This window comes from Leptodactylus fuscus, chromosome 11, assembly GCF_031893055.1.
Source record: "Leptodactylus fuscus isolate aLepFus1 chromosome 11, aLepFus1.hap2, whole genome shotgun sequence".
In the NCBI taxonomy this organism is placed as follows: Eukaryota; Metazoa; Chordata; class Amphibia; order Anura; family Leptodactylidae; genus Leptodactylus; species Leptodactylus fuscus.
The window spans coordinates 40091492-40114165 of NC_134275.1; the positions used below are offsets into that span (position 1 = coordinate 40091492).

At 42.8% G+C, this 22674-nt stretch overlaps 1 protein-coding gene across 1 annotated transcript; it reads left to right on the forward strand.

Annotated features, from left to right (window-relative positions):
* Positions 1-1423: 1423 nt before the first annotated feature.
* On the forward strand, positions 1424-22366 carry CARD9 (caspase recruitment domain family member 9). Its single transcript, XM_075258981.1, has 14 exons — positions 1424-1599; positions 3209-3302; positions 7568-7774; positions 8104-8241; positions 9964-10289; positions 10799-10981; positions 11186-11341; positions 12008-12133; positions 12527-12712; positions 15703-15744; positions 17334-17385; positions 19834-19898; positions 21229-21296; positions 21385-22366. The coding sequence occupies exons 3-14, from the start codon at positions 7594-7596 to the stop codon at positions 21467-21469; spliced, it is 1608 nt and encodes a 535-aa protein (XP_075115082.1). The 5' UTR covers positions 1424-1599; positions 3209-3302; positions 7568-7593; the 3' UTR covers positions 21470-22366.
* Positions 22367-22674: the final 308 nt, after the last annotated feature.

Genomic DNA, 22674 nt, shown 5'->3' on the forward strand with positions numbered 1-22674 from the left:
ACGCTTAGTCAGCAGTAACAGTGCTACACAATGGGTCATAAGTCACTTGTATTTCTGCAATAGTTGTCCTTAGTCACTGGCGTGTCTACCATTGGTTGTGTTATGTGCACACAGTGTGAGAAGATGACCCAGCAGTACACAGCCATAACTCTGCACCACTACTACGAGGAATACAGGGTAGTAAGAAAAGCCAAGCACTAATAGCATATGTGCTGCCCTTTACACGTGGCTAGATTGCCTTATAACATCAAATATATCTAGTTGAGGTAGATTCTCTGCAGTTACCCTGTAGGCCTGTCAACAGGCTATCTCATCCGGCCAATCCGTTCCTCTACAATGGCCAATACAGGAGAAAAGTAGCATTACAGGCTGGCCATTGAGATAAAAGCTAATCATGTGATGCAGGCCCACACAGTAGTCACAGGATAGGACATCTGTATGTGATCTGTAGGGTCCAATGCGGGGACCCTGCAGATCAGCTGTTCCTGAAGACGCTGTAGTAAATGGGCGTAATAGGATCAGTGCCGAAGCCCAGTTCAGTGTGTAGCGGAGATTCCAAGGAGCTGCAGCTTCACTCATATTACTTGTATTAGGAGTGTCCTGCCCATGCTCCCTGTCCACAGCACTAGCTTCCATAATAGACAATCTGCGCAGGTGCTGGACTCCACAGATCACATATTGATGACCTATCTATTGGCCGCCAGAGGAACACTGACTTTGCTGTCGGAAGAGTGACTGAGCATGTATGACCACAAGCATTCTGCTCAGGTGGACATGCATATTACTGTACACTTTTGAACACCAGGTGGCACCACATTGTGGGCTAATCTCTTTAAATGTACAGCAGAAAACATCAGGACCATCCGGATTCTAAGATGCACCAAAAAATGCCGGGTTTGAAGGCATTTTATATCCTCCCATCTGGTGATAGGCAAGAATCGGAACATCTCTTCCATTATGTGGAGTGAACTGCATGCAGACACCTGATTGGTAGAGAGACGAAAAACACAACTCGTTCCCATAAAGTTTGTGGTTCATAGGTGAACATCTTTACTTGCAATTTTATGTTCTATTCCCACAAGGCAGACTTGTTGCATGCTGTCCGCTGTTCTTCCTAACCACCCCATATACATGCATGCTTGGCTAGGCTGGTGTGCATGCAATTGTCTCATTTATCTGACTGGGATGTGCAAAAATCCATGTCCAGTCCTATTTAAATTAATGGAACGGATATCCAGTTGCTGAAATTTCTGCAATAAATCTGCCCCATGTGAATATACACATAAGGGAGATCTGGATATCTGATGACATGGTGCTCTACCAGTTTGGAGCAGTTACTGGTCATTCGGTGCCATTCAGGTACATGTGGGTTTTCTATGTGCATGTCTAATATATAAATAGTTTGTTTTTTTTTTTTGAGGAGCTGAGACGTAGGAAACAGCTGCAGTGAGGAATGTTTCTGCCTACAAGGAAGTAGGTGTTCAGCGCTCCTCCCTGTGCCAGCCCTGTCTATAACCTCTGCACCTTAGTACTACGTTCTGCCTCTCACATGGGACCAGACGTCTAGATGAGCCCCGGTACCTGAAAACCTTCATGCAGGTCAGTTTCTGCTCACTTGACACTATCCTCTGTGTTACTGGTGCTGTAGTATGAAGCGACGCACAGCAGAGCTAAGTTTGTTACTTGGCACTCCTTGCTCACCATGATAGCACCGTGTTATTTGTAGTTTCCATAAGACAGCTGCTACGCTCTACCCATTACAAAGGTGCGCAAACTATGCAGAGAGCTCAATGACGACAACGTCAGCTCTGCTACATCTGTAAACTATATAAAAAGAACATAAGTTTGCAGATGGATCCACCACCTATTTCTGCCACTGTTTATTAAGCCATGTTCACATCTGCTTTGATTTGTCCCTTGGAGGACCTGAAGCACTGGAAAACAAAAGGATTGACAGGAACGGATCCCCGGGGCCCCATTGACCATAATGGGGGGTCAGTCGGGTGTCTGTTATTTATATACACATTGATTGATGGGTTTTCAGGATTTTTATTATTTGGGATTTGTACTAGTCTCTGTACCAGACTCCGACATAGGTGTGAACATAGCCTTACTTGACTGGACTTCTGTGACGTCACTGAGCATCAGTATGTGGTTCTAGTCAGTGACTATTCCATAGATGTAGTGGTGGTGAATACATTCCCTTGTCTTGTATTGTTATTGCCCATGAACTGATACTATACAATACCTCGCATATCTCCAGCTGTCAGAGCATCCGGTAATATCTGCATCTGTTATGAGCAGCTCTTCAGGTAGGCGGCACTTTTAGGAATTTGAGCTTAAAGGGGCCGTCCTCTTTGAAAAAATAGATTTTTGTTAAAGGGGTCCATGAATAACAGAAGCGTAACTTAATACTCTTAGGCAACACATATAATCGGGCCCCCACTTACCATGTGCGATCTATAATACAAGTGTCCTATTATGTTGTAAAGAGGCCTTTGAGCCCTCCGCACACTTCAGGACCCGGTTGCGATTGTTACGACTGCACCCCCTAAAGCTACACCCCTGACTGATGATAACCTTATCATAGGTTGTTCCAGAGCTGAGACCACCCCAGCTGTAAATTTTAGGGGAAACTTGACACAAAAGTGTTGTATTTCTCTGCAGCGCCACCACAGGACAAATGAAGTATTACATGTTTACTACTGAAATCCGTCAGGTATTGGACAATATAAAGGTCCATTCACACGGAGGAAAATGGGGAGGAATTTGGTGTGGAATTTTCCACGCTGAAAAAAAAGTCTCCCATTGACTTCAATGGGTGCTGCTAGCTTTTTTTTCCGTTAGCGGAATTTTCCGCTAGGGGAAAAAAAATCTATTAAAATCAATGAGAGGCTTTATTTTCAGCGTGGAAAATTCCACACCAAATTCCTCACCATTTTTCTCCATGTGAATGGACCCTAATGCTGCATACAGTGCTATTTGGCTGCCATTATACTAACAGAGCTGCGCCAATTCCAGCATCCTTGTGTGCTCAGCAGCCAAGAGTGTTTCATTAATAAGTCGCTTGTTTACTGGAATTGTTCCCTGTTTTGACGCACGTGAGGCTTCTCTTTTTACCCTAAGGGCAATTGTAAATTCTTTCTAATTATATCCAGCTTACTGATGGAACAATACCAATACCATCTCCCTATGACCTTATTTCCAGGCTGCACCATTATGGAAATCTAGCACAAGTAAAAAGTCATAGATGAATAGAATTCCTGATCAGCAGTGAAGACTGACAAACCCACACTGATAAGGTATGTACAGATTAAGCACTGAAATAACAACTATAAAGATAGCATAACTGTATACCATGGCTGTTTGGAAGAATTTCTAGTATTATTTGTGAAGTCTGGGTATGTTTGGTTTGCTAAAAGTATTGACGCACATGTTGGATTTTATTACGCGTTGTGTGATGATAAAAAGAAAAAAAAGTTTTGTCTTGGCGAGCTTACCCTGTTTGTGCTGCATATCTTTCATGTGCACATGTAACAGAGCTAGGATTGTCCTTCTAGGGCAGACCTGGGCAAAGTCCGGCCCGCGGGCCATATCCGGCCCTCTTACTGATTCAGTCCGGCCCGCACAGCTTTGACTAGGGAGGCGTGTCTAGGGGGCGTGCCTTAGTGCCGGCCGAAGATGGAGATGTGGAGCGTGTCATAAAGTACTGAGAGATGTAAGGTGAGCTGCAGGGTGGAGAGAGAGAGAATGTGTGTGTGTCTATGTGTGACTGTCTATATGTGTGCCTGCCTGTCTATATGTGTGACTGTCTATATGTGTGTGTGTGTCTATATGTGTGCCTGCCTGTCTATATGTGTGCCTGTCTATATGTGTGTGTGTGTCTATATGTGTGCCTGCCTGTCTATATGTGTGTGTGTCTATATGTGTGCCTGCCTGTTTATATGTGTGCCTGCCTGTCTATATGTGTGCCTGTCTGTCTATATGTGTGCCTGCCTGTCTATATGTGTGCCTGTCTATATGTGTGCGTGTCTATATGTGTGTCTGTCTGTCTATATATGTGTGTGTGTGTGTGTGTCTCAGTAACCTAGGGGCAGAGATGGAAGGGGAATGTTATACTAGGGCAGAGATGGCAGATGGAGGGGGGGACATGAAACTGGGGGGGACATGAAACTGGTGGAGAGATGGAGGGGGGGACATGAAATGGGGAAAATAAAGGGGGATATGAAACTGAGGGAGAAATGGAGGGGGGGGGGGACATGAAACTGGGGGAAGATGAAGAGGGCACTTAGACTGGGGGGACATTAAACCGTGGAGGAAGCTGTAGGGGGACCTGTCTGCCTCTAGTTGCCCCCAGTTTAATGTCACCCTCCAGCTACCCCTACGATTTATTGTCTGCTTCCAGCTTCCTGATTTTAATGTCCCCCTCTAGTTGCCCCCAGTTTCATGTCCCGCTCCAGCTGTCAATTTATTGCCGCCCTCCAACTACCCCCACAGTTTAATGTCCCCCTCCAGCTGCTCCAGTTTCATGTCCCCTCTAGTTTCCACCAGTTTATACTGGGACACCAGGAGAGGGACCTAATACTGTGGGACAGTTGGAAGGGAACATTATAATGTGGGGGCATATAATGTACGGGTGACTGTAGGAGGATTATACTGTGTGGGGGCGCATGGAAAGATGATTGGGAATGGGCGGAGTCAACGTAGAAGTGGGTGGAGCTAAATTTGTCGTGGTGCGGCCCTCTAGCATAGTTTCAATTTCTTATACGGCCCCATGGGAAAATTAATTGCCCACCCCTGTTCTAGGGTATATTCAGATGTAGCAGAGCTCAGATTGTCCTATTAGGGTATATTCACATGTAGCAGAATTTTTGCAGAAATAATGCAACTGTTCCTTAACAGAACAGGCACAGAGCTTTCATCACCAAATCTGCTGCATGTGATTATAGCCTTACTACTTGGGATAGTACAGTGTCAACTGTGGTTTTGCATGGAAGTCTTGGGCTAGATTCACATGGGAGACAGATACTTAACTTTCTGCTAGGGGGGAAATAAGCATCCTGGTCGATCTTTTTTGGACGGATTCCACCCAAAGGTCTCGTTGAAGTCAATGGGCATAGGAAATCACAAACTGGTATTGCCCAAAGTGGAGGATCCCTTTAAGTCTAATGACAGCTCATGCGGAAAAGCAGTTGATTTTTTATTTTATTTTTTTGCTGTTCTGTGGATATGGATGTAGAATATTGTTCATAACAGAACAACCCCTTTAAGTCCTGAGAAACGCCTTAAGGTTGAGGCCACACCTTGCAGAAAAGCTGCATCATTTTTTAGTCAAAGCCAAAAGTACTGTAAAAAAATGGGTAATATAAAGGAAGCGCTTCACATCTGCCTTTTGCTAAATCCACGCCTGGCCTTGGCCAAAAAACATCAGCAAAATTTGCAACAGCAAAAAAACCCCTGCTTTTCCGCATGAGCTGTCATTAGACTTAAAGGGGTCCTCCACGTTGGGCAATACCAGTTTGTTGAAGGGTGCATTGACAGCAAGTAATATTTGGAGAATCATACTTGGATTCCCTGCAGCACCACCACAGGACAAATGATGCATTACACAGTGTGCATTAAAATCAAAATGGTCTGTGTAATGCATGACCACTCTGGTCCTCCATTCCAAGAAATGAGGATCCTAAACCACGGGCCCCCCTCTATTAACCCAGAATTCCTCAATAGGGTATATGACGGTGGATTATCCAAAGTGGAGAACTAGCTAGGACTTGTAATCTCTGCTCTCCTCAGTTGTTTGCTTCCACGTGCTGCCATTGAGCAACTCGCATAGGAAATTAAATTGGCCATGACTGCAGGTAAATCTAGCAATATTAACCCCTCATCATCTGTGCTTCTGGTATAAAATGACACAATCGGCTCTGCTGCTGAGCAGGGGACATGGGACCCCTGGTATTGTGATCAGTGGGGATACCGACAATCGAATACGGATTACCTTGGCAGCAGGCATTTGATTTCCCTGCAGCGCCATCACAGGAGATACAAGGTATTGCACAGTGTCTATTGAATCAATGGCTGTCCAAGCAGAGCATTAATGTGTTGGGTCCAAAAGTAAACAGAAATAATTCTGTACTGAATGTGTACAGCTTTATCTAATATCTGTGCAGGGGGTGCAGAGTTAGAAGTTACTACCAGGCCTTGATTCAGATCCAGGGCAATGAATCACAGACTGGATTATATATTTCATCCTGCCGTTTTGCAGTTAACCCTTTGCTTCCCAGCTGCCATAGCCATTTATATTACCTGTTATTATTTTTATTACTACATTATTATCCGTTGTCGTTATTATTAATTATTAATAATAATAATAATAATTAATAATAAAAAAATTAATAATATTATTCCACCCAGCAAGACATTTGTATCAATATATGGGTCAGGGACTGGATGTCAATGATCTTCATGCTATGGCTCAGTGTAGTCTGCATTATCTTTAGCTGTAACCCTATACTTACTGAGTACTGGCGATGACGTAAAAAGTCTGCGTTGTGCCGCAAAAAATAAAACTTTGACTTCTTTGGTTAAAGTCTGCAAAACAAGGGCTCATAAAAGATCTATATATTGGGCAATGTATAGCAAGCAACCAAATATAGAGTGAAAGCCCTGACGCCATAATACTAATAAACATTACGTCAATAATGGCTAAGTGAACTCCATTGTGCAGGTTAAAACAAAGGTGTGCATTAGCATATATGCTGGGTATGTATACTATTGCACTACACATACAAAGACATTGTAGGGAGAGCAGAGCTGTGTTTAGCACTAGGTACTGGATGGTCAGTGCCCAGGGTGGCGTCCAGTGGGGTGCTATACCACCTAAGACTTGTAAAGACAGACTGTCTTTACTATGAAAACAGTTGGACCAGCAATTCTGGTGGCTCAGAAGGAAAGTCCTATCAGGTCTATTGCTTAGAAGCTCAGTGAGTCCTGGGTGGACATAGATGTGGAAAAAGCAACTAATTTCAAAACTGATAAAATAGCTGAATATGCAGTTTTCTTGCTTGTTGGGCAGTTTTTGCTAGGATAGTTTGCAGAAGGCCAGCTCAGGTCTTTGCATTTGCAGAAGTCCTCAAAGCCTTACAGTTTCTGTATCACAGTTTTAGGAATCTACTTTCATAACCCTGTATTGTTTTTAGGTCCAAGTTTGAAGCTTTTGTGACACAGTGATGTTACAGTACCAGGATAATATATAGTGATGTCATAGTGCAAGAATAATATACACAGTGATGTCACAGTATCGGGATAATATATAGTGATATCATAGTACAGGGATAATACACACAGTGATGTCACAGTATAGGGATAATACACACAGTGATGTCACAGTACAGGATAATACACACAGTGATGTCACAGTACAGGATAATACACACAGTGATGTCACAGTACAGAGATAATTTAATTTGGCCCCATGGCAGCTGCTGTGCCCACCACCCCCGTAGTTACACACATATGGCACATCACTGCTGTCCAGCACAGAAATAATAACCTGTTTCCTTCTGTCTAGGTATTTCCCTCTGACATCTTTCCATCATGTCTGAAGATGAAGATGAGGAGTGTTGGAATAAGCTGGACTGTTACCGAGTTAAGTTGATCTCCATTATAGATCCTAACCGGATAACCCCATACCTTCGCCAGTGCCGCGTCCTTAACAGCGATGACGAAGAGAAAGTGTTCAATGACCCCAGCCTTGTCATCCGCAAGAGGAAAGTGGGTGAGTTTTAGGTTCATGACTGAAACCCTCTGAATACTTTCTATGCCAGTGTTTGGCACTGGTCTCCATGCAGGAAGTGCAGGCGGTATGGTGACACACCATCACCTGCGGCATAGATGACTGTGCACAGCCAGGTGGGTCAACTCTACTTGTTGCTAGGCAGTATGAATACAGCCTTAGGGTGGTCTTCACCCATTTCAGCGGAGATGGCGACTGGCCGAGGACTAAAGAGATATTTCCGTGTACATGTGTCCGCACTACTGATGACTATTACTGGCTGTGTCACACCTCTGTCTGCACTGATTGTCCCGATATTCACCCCTGTACAGGTATGTTACTGGATATCCTCCAGAAAACTGGATGTAAAGGATATAGCGCCTTCCTGGAGAGTCTGGAACTGTACTACCCTCACCTATACTTGAAGATTACTGGAAAAGAGCCGACACGCGTTTTCTCCATGATCATAGGTAAAACTTATCATGTCTCTGCTTGCTTTGTTTGTCTTAGTTTATTCTGGTTATCTGTCACTGGCCTTGACACTCCCTAAATTGCCGCACCCCTTCCATGTATAAATAGAGAATGGAACCTTGTTAAAGATGTTATCTAGGTGTTATAGCCATTGTGTGACACCATAGAATGTGATGTTTAGGGCACCAGCATAGCTAGTAAAGTACCTGGAAGCATCAGAGCGGCTTCTCTTTACATCCCTACTCTACAGCGCTAAAGCTAACCGTACACATTATGCTGATTCATTCTTTTTGGTGGCCGAGACGTGGAAAATCTGACATGTGGATGCTGCAAGCGGTTGGTTTTGTTGCTGGCCGACAGCTGATTTTAGTCTGCCAAAAACAGATACTCAGTAGTGGAAATTTTTAGACAAAAATGTCAATGTGTAGCTTGAGTGATTGCAATTGTCCCACTTGTGTAGACTCACTTGGGGAAGATTTATCACTCCCGCTACACCAGTTTTCTGATGTACATGGATGATATTGTGGTACACATTTGGCACAAGGTCCTTCCATGCACCAGGCGTGTGCCACAGTCCCCCATTCTGGATGTGAGTTGTAGTGGAAATTTACTCCAGTTCCTAACTGGCACAGATTTCCATTCTGATGCTGGGATGTGCGGATGATTTTTGAAGAGTCCAGAGCTACCTTATAGGACACTTGTCCCCTGCATCATTCGGGGTCTTTATATACTTCATATCTTTTTATATTTCATATCCAGTGGCTAACACTGTACAAAAATATTTTTTCTTTATTAAGACTGGCATACCATACTCCAGTCTCAATAAATCTGCGCCACTCCTTTTCTAAAATGTCCCCTGGTAGTTTAGTTATTGATGGCAAGATGATTTTCATGAATGATCCTATTGTTAAATAGATGGCCGAATGATGGCCATCCAAAACCTCTGTATGTCCGGTGCAGTAAAGTGAATGGAACACACACATAGATGCATTTGATTTTAGGATACATTGCGCCAATTCCGTTACCATATTTGAGAGTATGACTTGGAATGTGGCGTTGATTCTGTTTCCAGTTCGATGACGGTCTGCATCCCCTACATGTAAATGGGGTTTCCCCTTGCTATTGAAAGTTCCTGCTTGGTTTTCAGAGAAGGGGTTTTGGCACTCACTCAAATGCTGCAGTCTCTGCAAACAGCGGAGCTATCCTAAGCATGGGTTATCGATGGTTAACTCTCGTAGATCCACAATAAGTTGAAGAGCAGCCAAGATGTAACCACTGGGATTAGATGGGGCACACGCTGGTATTATAAGAGAAACCTGCTTCGTAATAGATGTGTAACATATGTCTCATAGGCGCCGCGATGACAACAAGCTAAAAGTATGTACATATGATGATGTGTATGTATAATTATCGGCTTCATATTGCTAGGTATGATGCTGGATTTCCTGCCAGCTGGCATCACTTGACCCAAAAACGTGTCTGTATAACATACCGGTTCCTTATTAAAATGCTGACTCTTTAAGGAGTTGTCCAGGGCTAGATATAGAATGTTTTTTTCTTCCAGTAGTAGCTCCACATCCGTCCACAGATTGTGTCTAGTATTGCAAAACAGCTACATTGAAGTGAATGAAGCTATGTTGCAACATCACACACAGCCTGTGGGCAGATGTGGCGCTAGGAATTAGTGCAGTATTTTATTTTCTTATGGCTCTCTTGTATAGACACAGCTGGAGAATCCAGCCTCACCCACCTCCTCATGAACGAAATGTTAAAGGTCCAACAAACTATCCAGGAGGAAAGGAGAAAATACAAAGAGTTGCACGCTGTACTTCAGGAGAAGGATGACGTCATCCGGCAAATGCAGGTGAAGGACAGCGAGTTGAGGAAACACCAGGAGAGGGTCCTCAAGATGAAAGAGGAGGTAGACAACTTAAACAAAGAACTCAAGAAGTGCAAGGATGAGAACTATGAGCTGGCCATGAAGTACGCCCGACAGAGCGACGAGAGGAATACTGCCCTCATGAAAAGCCGAGAGTTACAGCTTGAGGTTGGTGTTGGTGGTAGTAGTAGTAGAAATGAGCTCCCCTGCCAGGGCTGGTGGTAGAGGGGAGGTACCACTGTGGGGGCTGGTGACAGAAGAGAGCGTCCCTGCCAGGGCTGGCGGTGGAGGAGAGTGCCCCTGCCAGGGTTGGTTTTACAAAAATGTGTCCCTTAATAGCTGGTTGTAGGAAAGAGCTTGCTGCAAAGGAAGGTGCCTGCTGTGTCTTGTTGCTGAGGACAGTGACTTTTGGTGGCTTTTATAAAATAGGATGCCAACTTGTGGTTGGTTCTAGATTTGAATGCCTCCCCCCCCCCTCCTCTTGTGGGTAGTCATAGGGCAATATAAATGCCAGATTGTATGTTACAGTCGTGATTTTTGGTGAGGGATTGTTCTTTCTTGGACCTGATCTTGCTTCCTGCTTTGTATATAATGCAGATGTATATCATTTGGAGAATACTAGGCTAATCTACAGGTAACTTTATTTGTGCTACTTTTCTTCCCTCAACCACATGCAGATAGAGAAGCTGAAACATAACCTGATGAAGGCTGAGGATGACTGTAAGCTGGAGAGGAAGCAGACCATGAAGCTAAAAAACGCCATCGAGAAGCAGCCGAGTCAGGATGTCATCTACGAACTGCAGAGAGAGAATGAGCTTCTGAAAGCAAGGCTACAGGAACAAGATAACACTCCTCTGCAGGTAGGGGGCACCTTGGGGGCGGGCATATAGGCTTAATGGCATAAGTGGGTGGGACTTCATGTCTACCCAACAGGTGGGTTTGCTGCATATTGTCTGCTGTTGATATCCTGCTGTAGACTTGTAGTTCCGACACTCAAAGTCTTGTGGTGTTTTCAATTTAAATTCAAGTAGATGATGATAGTTTTTATTTCTTAACTATTTCAGAATTTACCAAAAAACATGACTGGGGAGAAGACAAAATTATACATCCAGGATCTGGAGAATGATCGCAGGGAGGCCCTGGAGCAACATCAGGAACTGGTTAATAACATCTACACCCTTAAGATGAGCCTGAGACAAGCTGAGGACCTCAGAGATAAGGTGGCTGGTCTATACATGGGAGCCCACTATAATGATGTCTGCTGCTGTATAGATCCGCTATCATTAGGCTAGTTCACTAAACATGGGAATTCTCTATGGGTGAGGGGCTACCCTCTGACAAGTTACAGTAGGGCGCAACATGCCTGGCAGTGGGTCACAACAATAAAAGACACTTGATCATTATTGGAGATGCTGTGGAAAACCCTTTAGGGTGCATTCAGACAGGTTGGATAAAAACTTCATCAAAGCTTCATTGGAAAAAACTTCACGCAGTTTTGATGTTATTTTTGCTGCATTTTTTTTATTTTACACGTGAAACTGTTTGACTTGTAAAATGCAAAACTGAACCAAAAACCATCTCAAACCTACATGCTGTTTTAACTGCACCCAATCTGATCGTCTGTATGCAACCTGAACCACCACATTGGGAAAAAGATATTTATTTATATATTTATTAATACATGTGATTGTTTTTTATTTTTTTATTATTATTCAGATTCCTCTGCTTTGTCTTCCTGGTGCAGCTTTCTCCATAGAATTACATTCATTTTGCTGCAAAGTGACTTCAAGTCTATATATTCTTAGTGGGGAATAAAAATTTTAAAGTTTGAAATTTTTTTAAATAAATTTGTATTTGTCATTCATGAATGTCTGTTCTGTCCTCAGTACTTGGAAGAGAAGGACGTTCTAGAACTGCAGTGCACCACACTAAAGAAAGACTCAAGGATGTACAAAGAACGCATTGAAGCTATACTACAGCAGATGGAGGAGGTATGCAGTGAGCGGAACCAGGTAAGAACCGCATCACCTTCTAAGACCCAGTTCACACTGTTTTTAGACTGGATAGATAGGAGCTAGGAAGTTTTGCCTGATACTGGTGAGATCCATTAAAGGCATAGATGAAGGTGCATCTGTTATGATGATCTGGTGGCTTTCAGTACTGTTGGTGGAGGATGCGGGCAGCAATACATTACTCCTTCTGTGTGGTATTGCAACTTAACTCCATTCACTTCAATGAAACTGAGCTGCAATAGCAGACACAGCCTATGGACAAGTGTGGCGCTGTACTGGAAAAAGCAGCCATTTTTTCTAATCCTGTACAGACCCTTTCAGATATTTGATGTTATAAGATGTAATTGTATAGAAAGATACTTAATTTTTTGATAATTTTTCTCTTTGTTTTAGGCCATTGCTACACGAGAACAGTTCTATAAGCAGTACACCAAGAGTCTTACAGAGAAAGACTTGTACAGAAAACAGATTCGTGAACTAGGAGAAAGGTGCGACGACCTTCAGATCCAGCTATTCAGAAGCGAGGGCAAACTCTTAGCTCTGGAGACTAAACTGAAAAGGACGGATTCGCCAGCGCTGGTACAGAATATCCTAAACCCTCAGTAATATCATTTGTATTTGGGGTCCAACATTTCAGTCTCGTATTGGTGCTTCTGTGGGGTGGATTTTATTTCCAAAGATGCAAAGACACTCCTAATATAATTCTATACCAGAAAGCTAGGCAACAGTGACACCTTCTGGTCATCTGATGGTATGACACTACATCATAGAAAGATGTCTATATGGTGTGCATAGGTTTTAAAGAGCAGGTGGTAAATGACTTATAATAGGTTTAGATTACACATTCAGCAGTCTTCGTCTCCGCCTCACTGAGTACATCACACTACCGCCTTGGTATTGTAACTTATTGCCTATTCCTGCAGATTGGATGCTACGTGTCTCACCTACATTACCGTCCATAGTTGCTTTCATAGAAATACAATCACTAGGCTTTTACTGAATTAATTGGTAGTTTGGCCTACTCACTCCGCAGCCCCTTAGGCCCTATTTAGGGGGCATTCACACGATGTAACGCAGCTTTGATTCAGACACGATAACTCACGTAAGAATCTACGCTGCAAAACAGAATCCCATTGACTTCAATGGGTTCCGTTTAATGCGCGTAACACATTGAAATCAATGGGTTAAAAAGCCTCCCATTGATTTCAATGTGTTACGCACGTTAAACGGAACCCATTGAATTCAATGGAATTTTGTTTTGCAGCGCTGATTCTTACGCGAGTTATCGTGTCTGAATCAACGCCGCGTTACATCTTGTAAATGCCGCCTTATGTCTTCCTGCAGTAGAGTTCTGTCCACCTGGGTTAACCCCTAATTGGCCTTGTGTACAGAATCTAATACTCATCTCAGCTGCTGCAGAACATCATACTACATGCCTCAAACTTACAAACGTTTACAAAAAGGATGAGACAGTTTCAGATCAGTCAGTAAATATTGGGCATATCCAATGAATGTTCCTCCTCATAATGAGGTTCTGCAGCAGCTGAGCAGACCATAAAACAAGCAGGCATGTACCTGCATAGAATTCATGACCCTGTTATAAAGCTATTTTCTTCTGCTGTTAACTGGAAACTGTCAACAAGAAGCCTAGACAGATCCGACTTATTCCTAGTATGTGTTTCTATCTAGTACTTTGAGTGCACAGGGGTGATCTGGTTCTGTTTTCAGCTTGTTTTGCCATACGATTTGTTCTCATAATTGTGAACCGTTTTTATAAAAAGATAAATAAATGACTTTTTCCATATGTAAAACTACAAATTCTTTCTATTGATATTTATTATGGGATAGAAAATTGTGAAGATTAAGTGTAGAAAAATCTCCGTTACAAGAAGTAGAGCATAAGTACATCAGAAAAATAATTGTATTAAAGGGATATTCCCATCTGGGTAAGTTATCCTCTATCCACAGCATAAGGGATAACCTGCAAAGTGATGGGGGTCCAACAACTCAGACCCCCATCAATACAATAAGTACAATTACAGGGATATCAAATTTTCAGATACTTTATTTTTGTATGTAAAATTGGGGAACCTGTAATTGTTTGATCGTTCCTATAATAAACTGCAATATTTCTGTATACAGTATATGACTATATATGATGACAGGCCTTCACTACACTCCTGGCTGCCACAAAAACAGACTGGTGCCTCCTTATGATGTTGGGTATCCACATGTTAAAGGTTGTCATGATAGCTAGCAACTTACTGAAGGTTGATCATTTTACAGTGAACCTGTCTGGGCAATTTAGGACCCTAAACCATCTACAGGTCCTCCTGGACCGTGGGGTTTAGTGTTGCAAACTGCCCATAAAGCAATCCGGGGCTACATATAAATAATCATTATACTTAGAGATGAGTCTCATCTGTCTCCTCTCTGATGCTACCAGCGCATGCGCAGTTCTTCACTGAAGCTGGGGAAAGTACATGTTGTCCTCACTACGCATGTGCATGAGGTGCGACACATGCGATCTGAAGTAGAGGTGTATTCCTTCTGCTTCACTGAAGAACTGCGCTGGCGCGGGCGGTACAGCCAATAGGTGGGTATAAAATGTATTTTTAATGTGACTGCAGATTGTGTTATGGAACAGGGCGATTTGGGGGCACTGACCCCTCTGATCCACCTTGACTGATTACCTTTTAAAGATGGCAAGTACCATGCAATGTAACTGCTTAGACACCATGGGCAAATATGACTGTGGCATTTAAGTGGTTAAACAGCCACGATAGGTGTGATCACAGATCGTAACTAATGGCTGTGGGGGTCTGCGTATAATACAGCTGCCACATGCTTCAAATACGCCATATTGCTCCAGTGCACATGCGCCATTAATGTACAGTGGATCCTGCCAAAGCATGAAAGGAACACTCCAGGCAAAACGCTGGGCATAAAGCAGTGGTGGATGGTAAATGGCCATGAAATTCACACCAGTCCATGTGTTTTGCTCTAAGCACTTCATTTCCCATAATGAACCTCACCAGAGAAAGCTTGGATTGGAAATCTGACATCACCAACTTGATGAATAACCTGCAATTTGAAAAATTCTGACTGCAGCTTTGGTGGTGAATGGTGTATAAAGCTGTAAACCTATACACTGCATACAAGGGTCCTGTGTGTAGTGTTGTAGTGAGCATGCAGGTCACCTGGAGTAAGTCACCGATGCAATAATGACTTTTATGGATCAGAACTGTTTATTCCATGCTTCCTCCAAGGCTCCCTGTCTAGCAGCTCCTCCTCCTAGTTCAGCTCCTCCTCCTCCTAGTTCAGCTCCTCCTCCCTGACTACCTCACTAGGCAGACAAAGCAAAAAGAGCATACCGTACTTATAACAACATCACACAATGTACTGATACGCATGTGAGCTCCATAACCCTCCAGGCACTACTCCTTGTACAGAGGCACCTGGGCAACACCGGTTGTTATGTTAGGAGACCTAATAATGCCTTCCTTTGTGTAGTCAGGTTATTTATAGCTGCAAACATGGAGTAACTTGTCTCTTTGTGTCCCCTTCAGTCCTCTGATCCAGATGAACTTTCCTCGCGAAGCTCCCAGGAAGTAAGTAAATCTAAGAGCTCATATATAATGAAGGGTGAGCGGGTTTGGACATGACTTTAAAGACCCCCTCTGGCTTAGGGATATCCAGCCCCGTAACACAACCACAGTACTAAAATGACATTATAGACTTCAATACTTGGAAATGTAAAGTGCGATATGTATTAACACCATCAGCTCTTCCATCAGGGGTGTAGGTATAGGGGGTGCAGAACTAGCAGTCGCTACCGCGCCCCAGACCGTAATAGATATACCTCTATTTTAAATGGCATAGGGTAAAGAGGGGCCTCACTTTATATTTTGTATTGGGGCCCTGGGGCTTCAAGCTACGCCTTCACCTATCACTATATAGTCACTGACCATAGGAATGTGGAGATCCAGCACGGTCGACTATTTGGGTGTTGTCTAGTAACCAAACTACCTGAGAATATTGTGAGACAGTCCCCTTTTAGCAGTGAAGCCGCCCAACCAGAGGTGTAGTTTGTAGCTCCTTGGTCATGATGCACTATATATATAACAGGAGCCCAAGCTGCCATTTATAACACTGTGTCTAATGTGACCCTCTGAAACATAAGGTCCCCAGGTGCAACTGCTTCCCCTATAGTTACACCCTTACATCCAGTGATCAGTTCATCATCACGGGTATGGCTTCTGAATATGGACAATGCAGCGACCACTACTGGTGAAATGTAGTATTACACTAATGGCTATAAAATATATATATTTTATAACCACTGGCTAACACGGTACCAAAACAAACATTTTCCTTTTACTAATGGCTATGTATTATATACAGTCAACTCTCGATATAACGTATTGTCGGGACCGGGAAAATAAATACGTTATAAGGCGAATATGTTATACGTATATAACGTATTTCACGGTGCTAGACCCCGAATACGTTATTCACGATAACTATGTCAAACCGCGATGCAATTGACACAAAACGATCTTTACCAGTGTGCAACTCCATGTCAGGCTTACCTTCTGCTGCACAGTAAACTTAGTCCTCTTTTTGGGAGGCATTCTGACATCAATAAACAACGAAAACCGGCACTTCACACGACACGAGACACGTATGCCTTGCTTCCGGCGAACTAATCTACCCAGAGGGCAATGCAGTGAGAGACTCGTCAGAGGCTCGCACGTATAATGTACTACATTATACACGGCAGAAAATGCATGCGATTGGCTGGGTGGGGCCCGTCTGTACACAACGTACTACATTATATGTGGCGAAAAGTGCATGCAATTGGCTGCAGGGGTCCGAAAAAGAGCTATGTTATATGCGAACCGTATTACGTTATAACAGGATAAAAATACATGTAGATTAGTCGGGACCAGAGAAAATATACGTTATAGCCGATATACTTTATATACCGATATGTAATATTGAGAGTCGACTGTACATGGATGGACCACGTACGGCGGAGATGGAGCCACTGATACTTATCAGCTCTGTACTCTGAGGGGACCATATGCAGGGGACAGGTCTGTGACATCCATATTCTCTTCTAGGATAAAAGCTATGCATGAAGCAATGTAACTACATGGCTGTGAAATCATTGAAATATTTTTTTCTCACTTTCCAGATCAATGTACAAAATTTCCAATATGAGCAGCCGTCGCCGACTACTGATCCCAGTAAGTAATGATGAATCATGGACATAGTAAAGGATTGTTCTCTAGATATGACATTTTAAAGTGCTGTCATGGTTCACTGACTAGTCAGCAACAGCGGTAGAAAGCAATAGAAAGCTTCTTACTGGCTACTAGCCATGAAACAACTCACACGACAGCCAGTGCTATTCAACAGTGATTCTCCCTGTTCTGTTGGGAGTAGTTTGATAATCCCCGACTGCAAGGATTACCTTTGTACATAGCCCTTAGTATACAGTATATCGTCATCATTAGTTATGCACCCACTTGAATGAGGCTGAGCTGTAATACTAGATACAACCTATTGACAATAGTGGCGCTGTTTCCGGGGATAAAAGCGGAATTATTTTTCCCAATAATTTCATATACTCTCCATATGTTTGGAAGTTCACTAAACCAGACAATCTCTTTTAGCTTGGGTAACACAGTCTGAACATGCTGCTAAAGTCAATCAGGAAAATTCTGCAGCTTATTCTGTTTTTTTTTGCGTGTTTGGTGGTGCTCACCTGCAGGGGTAAACCATTGCAAAGCTAGAAAGTAAAATGTGAAGCCTTCAGCAATAACTGGCATGCTGTGGGCCTACACCAGTGGTTGGTTAGCACGGCGGCTTTAAGTCAGAGCATGGGGATGAGACTGCAGTGGGTTAAGTCTATGGTTAACTCACTACATTCCCTCCCCTTGTGTCCTCAGCCTAAAGGCCTACATTTATAGCCATTATTATAGTTGGGCTGGTGGCCAAACTAGTAACCTCTGTGGGCACACACCCTGTGCCGCCTCTAGCCTGACACCATAACCATGTTAATTATTCACTACTTGTATATTTGGAATGATATCAACATGACAAGACCTGACCAACTGTCCAGACATGGAAGGACCAATATTTTTTAAAGAATTTTTAACTTCAGAATCTGTTGCCATTGTCACTCTTCACCAGCAGATTCTAACCCAGGGGTAGGCAACCTTTTTTTGTTTGGCGCACCAATTTAATCTAAAATATCAAAGATGAGGTTCTCTGAGTGCCGGTCAGTATTGTAAGTCTGACAACCACTAAAGTCGTATACCACAAACCATTACACAGAAATGCTGCCACCAGATGCTATGACACATGTTTACTGCTATTTCCTGGGACATAGCTTTACTTTCCGATTAGAAGCAATGAAAGTCCATGTGCAGCCCCCAATTATTGGTAAATGTATGTGTCCAGGAGCAGCGTATGTACAATATGTATCTAGATGCAGTCTTGTTCTTAGGCCACTGGAACTTTTACTTTGATGTAAAGCTGCGTTCAGATGGTACATTTTTGCACACAAAAAAATGCCTTCATTTTCTGTACAAAAACACACCTTTCCACAGAATAATGTCCCATAGCGGTCCCTGCACACATTATTATGTCTCATAGCAGCTCCTGCAAATAGTATTATGTCCCATAGTGCCCCCTGTATACAGTGTTATGTCCCATAGCGGCCCCTCCAAACAGTGTAATATTCCAACTTATATAATATTCCAATTTGAGGGGGCCACACGGTGGCTCAGTGGTTAGCACTGCAGCCTTGCAGCGCTGGAGTCCTGGCGTTCAAATCCTGCCAAGGGCAAAAAAAACATCTGCAAGGAGTTTGTATGTTCTCCTCGTGTTTGCATGGATTTCCATCCCATATTCCAAAGACATACTGATAGGGAAAAATGTACATTGTGAGCTCTATGTGGGGCTCACAATCTACATTAATTTTTTTTAAAAAAATATTCCAATTTGCGCCACTCACTAACCATTATACTGTGTGGTCTCTTCAGACCCCAGAGTATAATAAGCGTATGGCCAAGAGAGGTTACAAACATAAAATTTTTTACTTTCTCTGCGCTCCGCAGCAGCCCTGTGTTTTCCTCGGCGCTTCTCCCTGACATGGTGACCACTGATTGGGTCGCGGGGTAATGACGCCGCCAGACGTGACCCCTGATGCCCTATCAGCAGTCTCTTGCTTCAGGCAGAAGCGCCTTCAGAGCACAGAGCCACTCTGAAGCGCAGGGAAGGTGAGTAACATTGTTTTTTTTTTTTTGTTTTTTTTCATCACCTCCCCTGGGGCTCTGCTTATTATACTATGGGGTCTGAAGAGACCCCACAGTATAATAATAGCTGTTTCGTTTTAGCCGTGTTTGGTCCGATCGAAACGGCTCAGTGAGGACTCAGGCTGCCTGGAAATAAGGTTTGCTTGCCACTCTTGGCACGTGTGCTGGGGATTGCTGACCCCTGTTCTAACCTGTGTCTCTCCTGCTATTGCAAAACTACAAGCCTCAACATACCCTGACAGGTTGGAGGCTGCTGCTCTACACCATAGCTGCCGTCATTGCCCCCATAACCACTAGTGATGATCATACATACTGTATTAGAAGTTTGTATGATGTATTATCTCCTGAATATTACTGTTAATGTAATTACAGGGGAACCACCAGGGGTGAGCACCAACAAGGAGGACCACGAGGAATCGGCCCAGGCATGCAATAATGTAAGTTCCAGACTAATATACTGAATACTGGTATCTACCTTATATGTTTTTGGATAATGTAAGAAATGATCAAATATCATGTCCTATCGCTAAATACTAGTGGTGTGCTATTGTGTTGTAATGAGGCTTCTTTACTAAGGCTCTAGAGACCATGGCGCTTACTTCCTCTGCATCCCCTTTAGCTACACCTTTGGAAATGAAACACAAATATGGTTCTAGATTGAGGAAATCTAAAAAAATAGCACTTTCATAACTGGGAATCTAGAATACTGTCACATGCATAGTATGGAATATAGTAGAATATCTCTCTGATAATTTTTGTATCCAGATAAATATCACTGGGGATTCTAAAGTAACGATAGAAAGGGGATCTAGAGCAAATTTTCTTCACTACTTGGCTGGGGCTTTAGAAAAATTACAAACAATTGTGGTTCGAACATTCACAGACTGAACGTACAATCTAGAACAATAGCACAATGAACATACAAGCTAGAACAATGGCAGACTGAACATACAAGCTAGAACAATGGCAGACTGAACATACAAGCTAGAACAATGGCAGACTGAACATACAAGCTAGAACAATGGTACTCTGAACATACAAGCTAGAACAATGGCAGACTGAACATACAATCTAGAACAATGGCACACTGAACATACAATCTAGAACAATGGTACTCTGAACATACAATCTAGAACAATGGCAGACTGAACATACAAGCTAGAACAATGGCAGACTGAACATACAAGCTAGAACAATGGTACTCTGAACATACAAGCTAGAACAATGGCAGACTGAACATACAATCTAGAACAATGGCAGGCTGAACATACAATCTAGAACAATGGTACTCTGAACATACAATCTAGAACAATGGCAGGCTGAACATACAATCTAGAACAATGGTACTCTGTACATACAATCTAGAACATTGGCACTCAGCATAAAGAATTTGAAACTTCGTCATTCTGATACACAAATATTGTAAAACAATGGCACATGGACACCTAAAAAAAAACACTAGCTCTTTGCTACATAAAGAATGTAGATCAAAGTGCCATAGATTTAGGTTCTTCATGTATCAGAGTGCTATTGTTCTAGAATAGGCCTCTGTGCACACCCTGCTAGTAGCAAGTAATGCTGTTAAGTGGTTGGCTGCAGAAATTGAATTTCTGTTTCTTCTGCCATTACGTGTGTTCATCTTGGACATCCCTTATAGACCTCCTTGGTGAACCTCTAGGGTTTGATACACTACAGTCTGTAGTTACTTGTGTATAATTTCCAACTAGTCCATGTTCCAATCTTACAATACTTTTTGTCTCTGTCCAGGTATACGGCCTAGTGAATGGAGTACGGGAGTTCAAAAGTAAAGGAAGCAGCAGTGAACCTGGCCGCAGGTAACACACAGCACCTGGACTGACCCTACTGTATAGCTAGAATCACATTGGTATGTTATTATGGCACCCTGTAATTCTTGTCTTTCAGAAAAGGAGCCCTAAGAAAAAAAAAGCCTTCACACCGAGAAATTGAATATTCCACATCAGAAAGTGGGACTGATGGGACGCCGTAGGACCTGCACTAGATCTCCTCTTGAGCAGTCCAGTAGTGGAGACCTCATATTCTGTATAAAGATAATGGGTCGACTATTTTGTGCTATTGGTTAAACGTATTTCCTGGCAGGGCCAGATTTAGGCTGTCCAATGTATGGGGCAGTGTCTTTGGAAATGTGCCAAGCATCCACTGCCATAATACCCTTCTCCTGAAGGTCACTGTCAGGCTGGTTATGTACAAGTCTCCAGGTCAACAGCACAAGGAGTACCTGTAGATTCACATTCATGGTCTAGTCCTGTATACTGGGGAGGACTGAAGACCATTTGGGGACCTTTCCTTGCTGTATTTATGCAGAACGTCTTCACGAACTGAACATTTAACAAACTTGTATAAAACTCACAAAATGTAGCTTTTTTGGTAGAATTGTGTAGCAAATCTACCTATAAGGAAATGTATCAGGGCTCTTAAAAATTCGACTACCCCACACCTGACAATCTGATATTCATGTAATATAGCCATGACTTGTTTGTTACGGACTTCCTTAAAAAAATGTGGTTGTTAGGCAGAATATAGCTAGTTATCCAGTCAGAAATTTCATCTGCCGGGGTCTCCCTTTATGACATCCCTAAGCTATAACTGTACTCCTTATGGCATCTTGGGTTATGTCCTGGCAGTTCTGTCACTTGGTGACAGTACATAAAGTGCTCAAGTCCAATATAAAATGACTGCGGGAGACTTAGGAGCCTTCTGGGAGATCTGGAAAGTATACTGATAACCCATCTGTGTGGGTTAAAGGCCCCATGTTATATGATCGTATGGCACATTGTAGGTGTAACAAAGGGGAATGGAATATAACAGTGTTGTTAAATCTATGTTTTGTGACAGTCGCAGCCGCCATGTATGACACTTGGACACAGACGTACTAGAAGTCTTTATAGTATTAATATTTTTATATATTTTATTTTTATAGAAAAACAGAAAATTACTACAGAGAATAAAACCATTCTTGATGCAGCCATGTTCTCTGATTTCACTTGTGTTATTCTAAAGATCCAGAAAAGTACAAAGCACAGAAAACTTTATCTATGTTGCAGGGTGAAAGAGGCTCAATGCATCAGGTATTAGAGGAATGTATACTGTGTTATGCCTGGTGCAGGGCCTGAGGGGGTGGAGCAAGACATAAGAATATTTTTTTAAAAAAAGCTATGTCATGCTCCGCCCCTT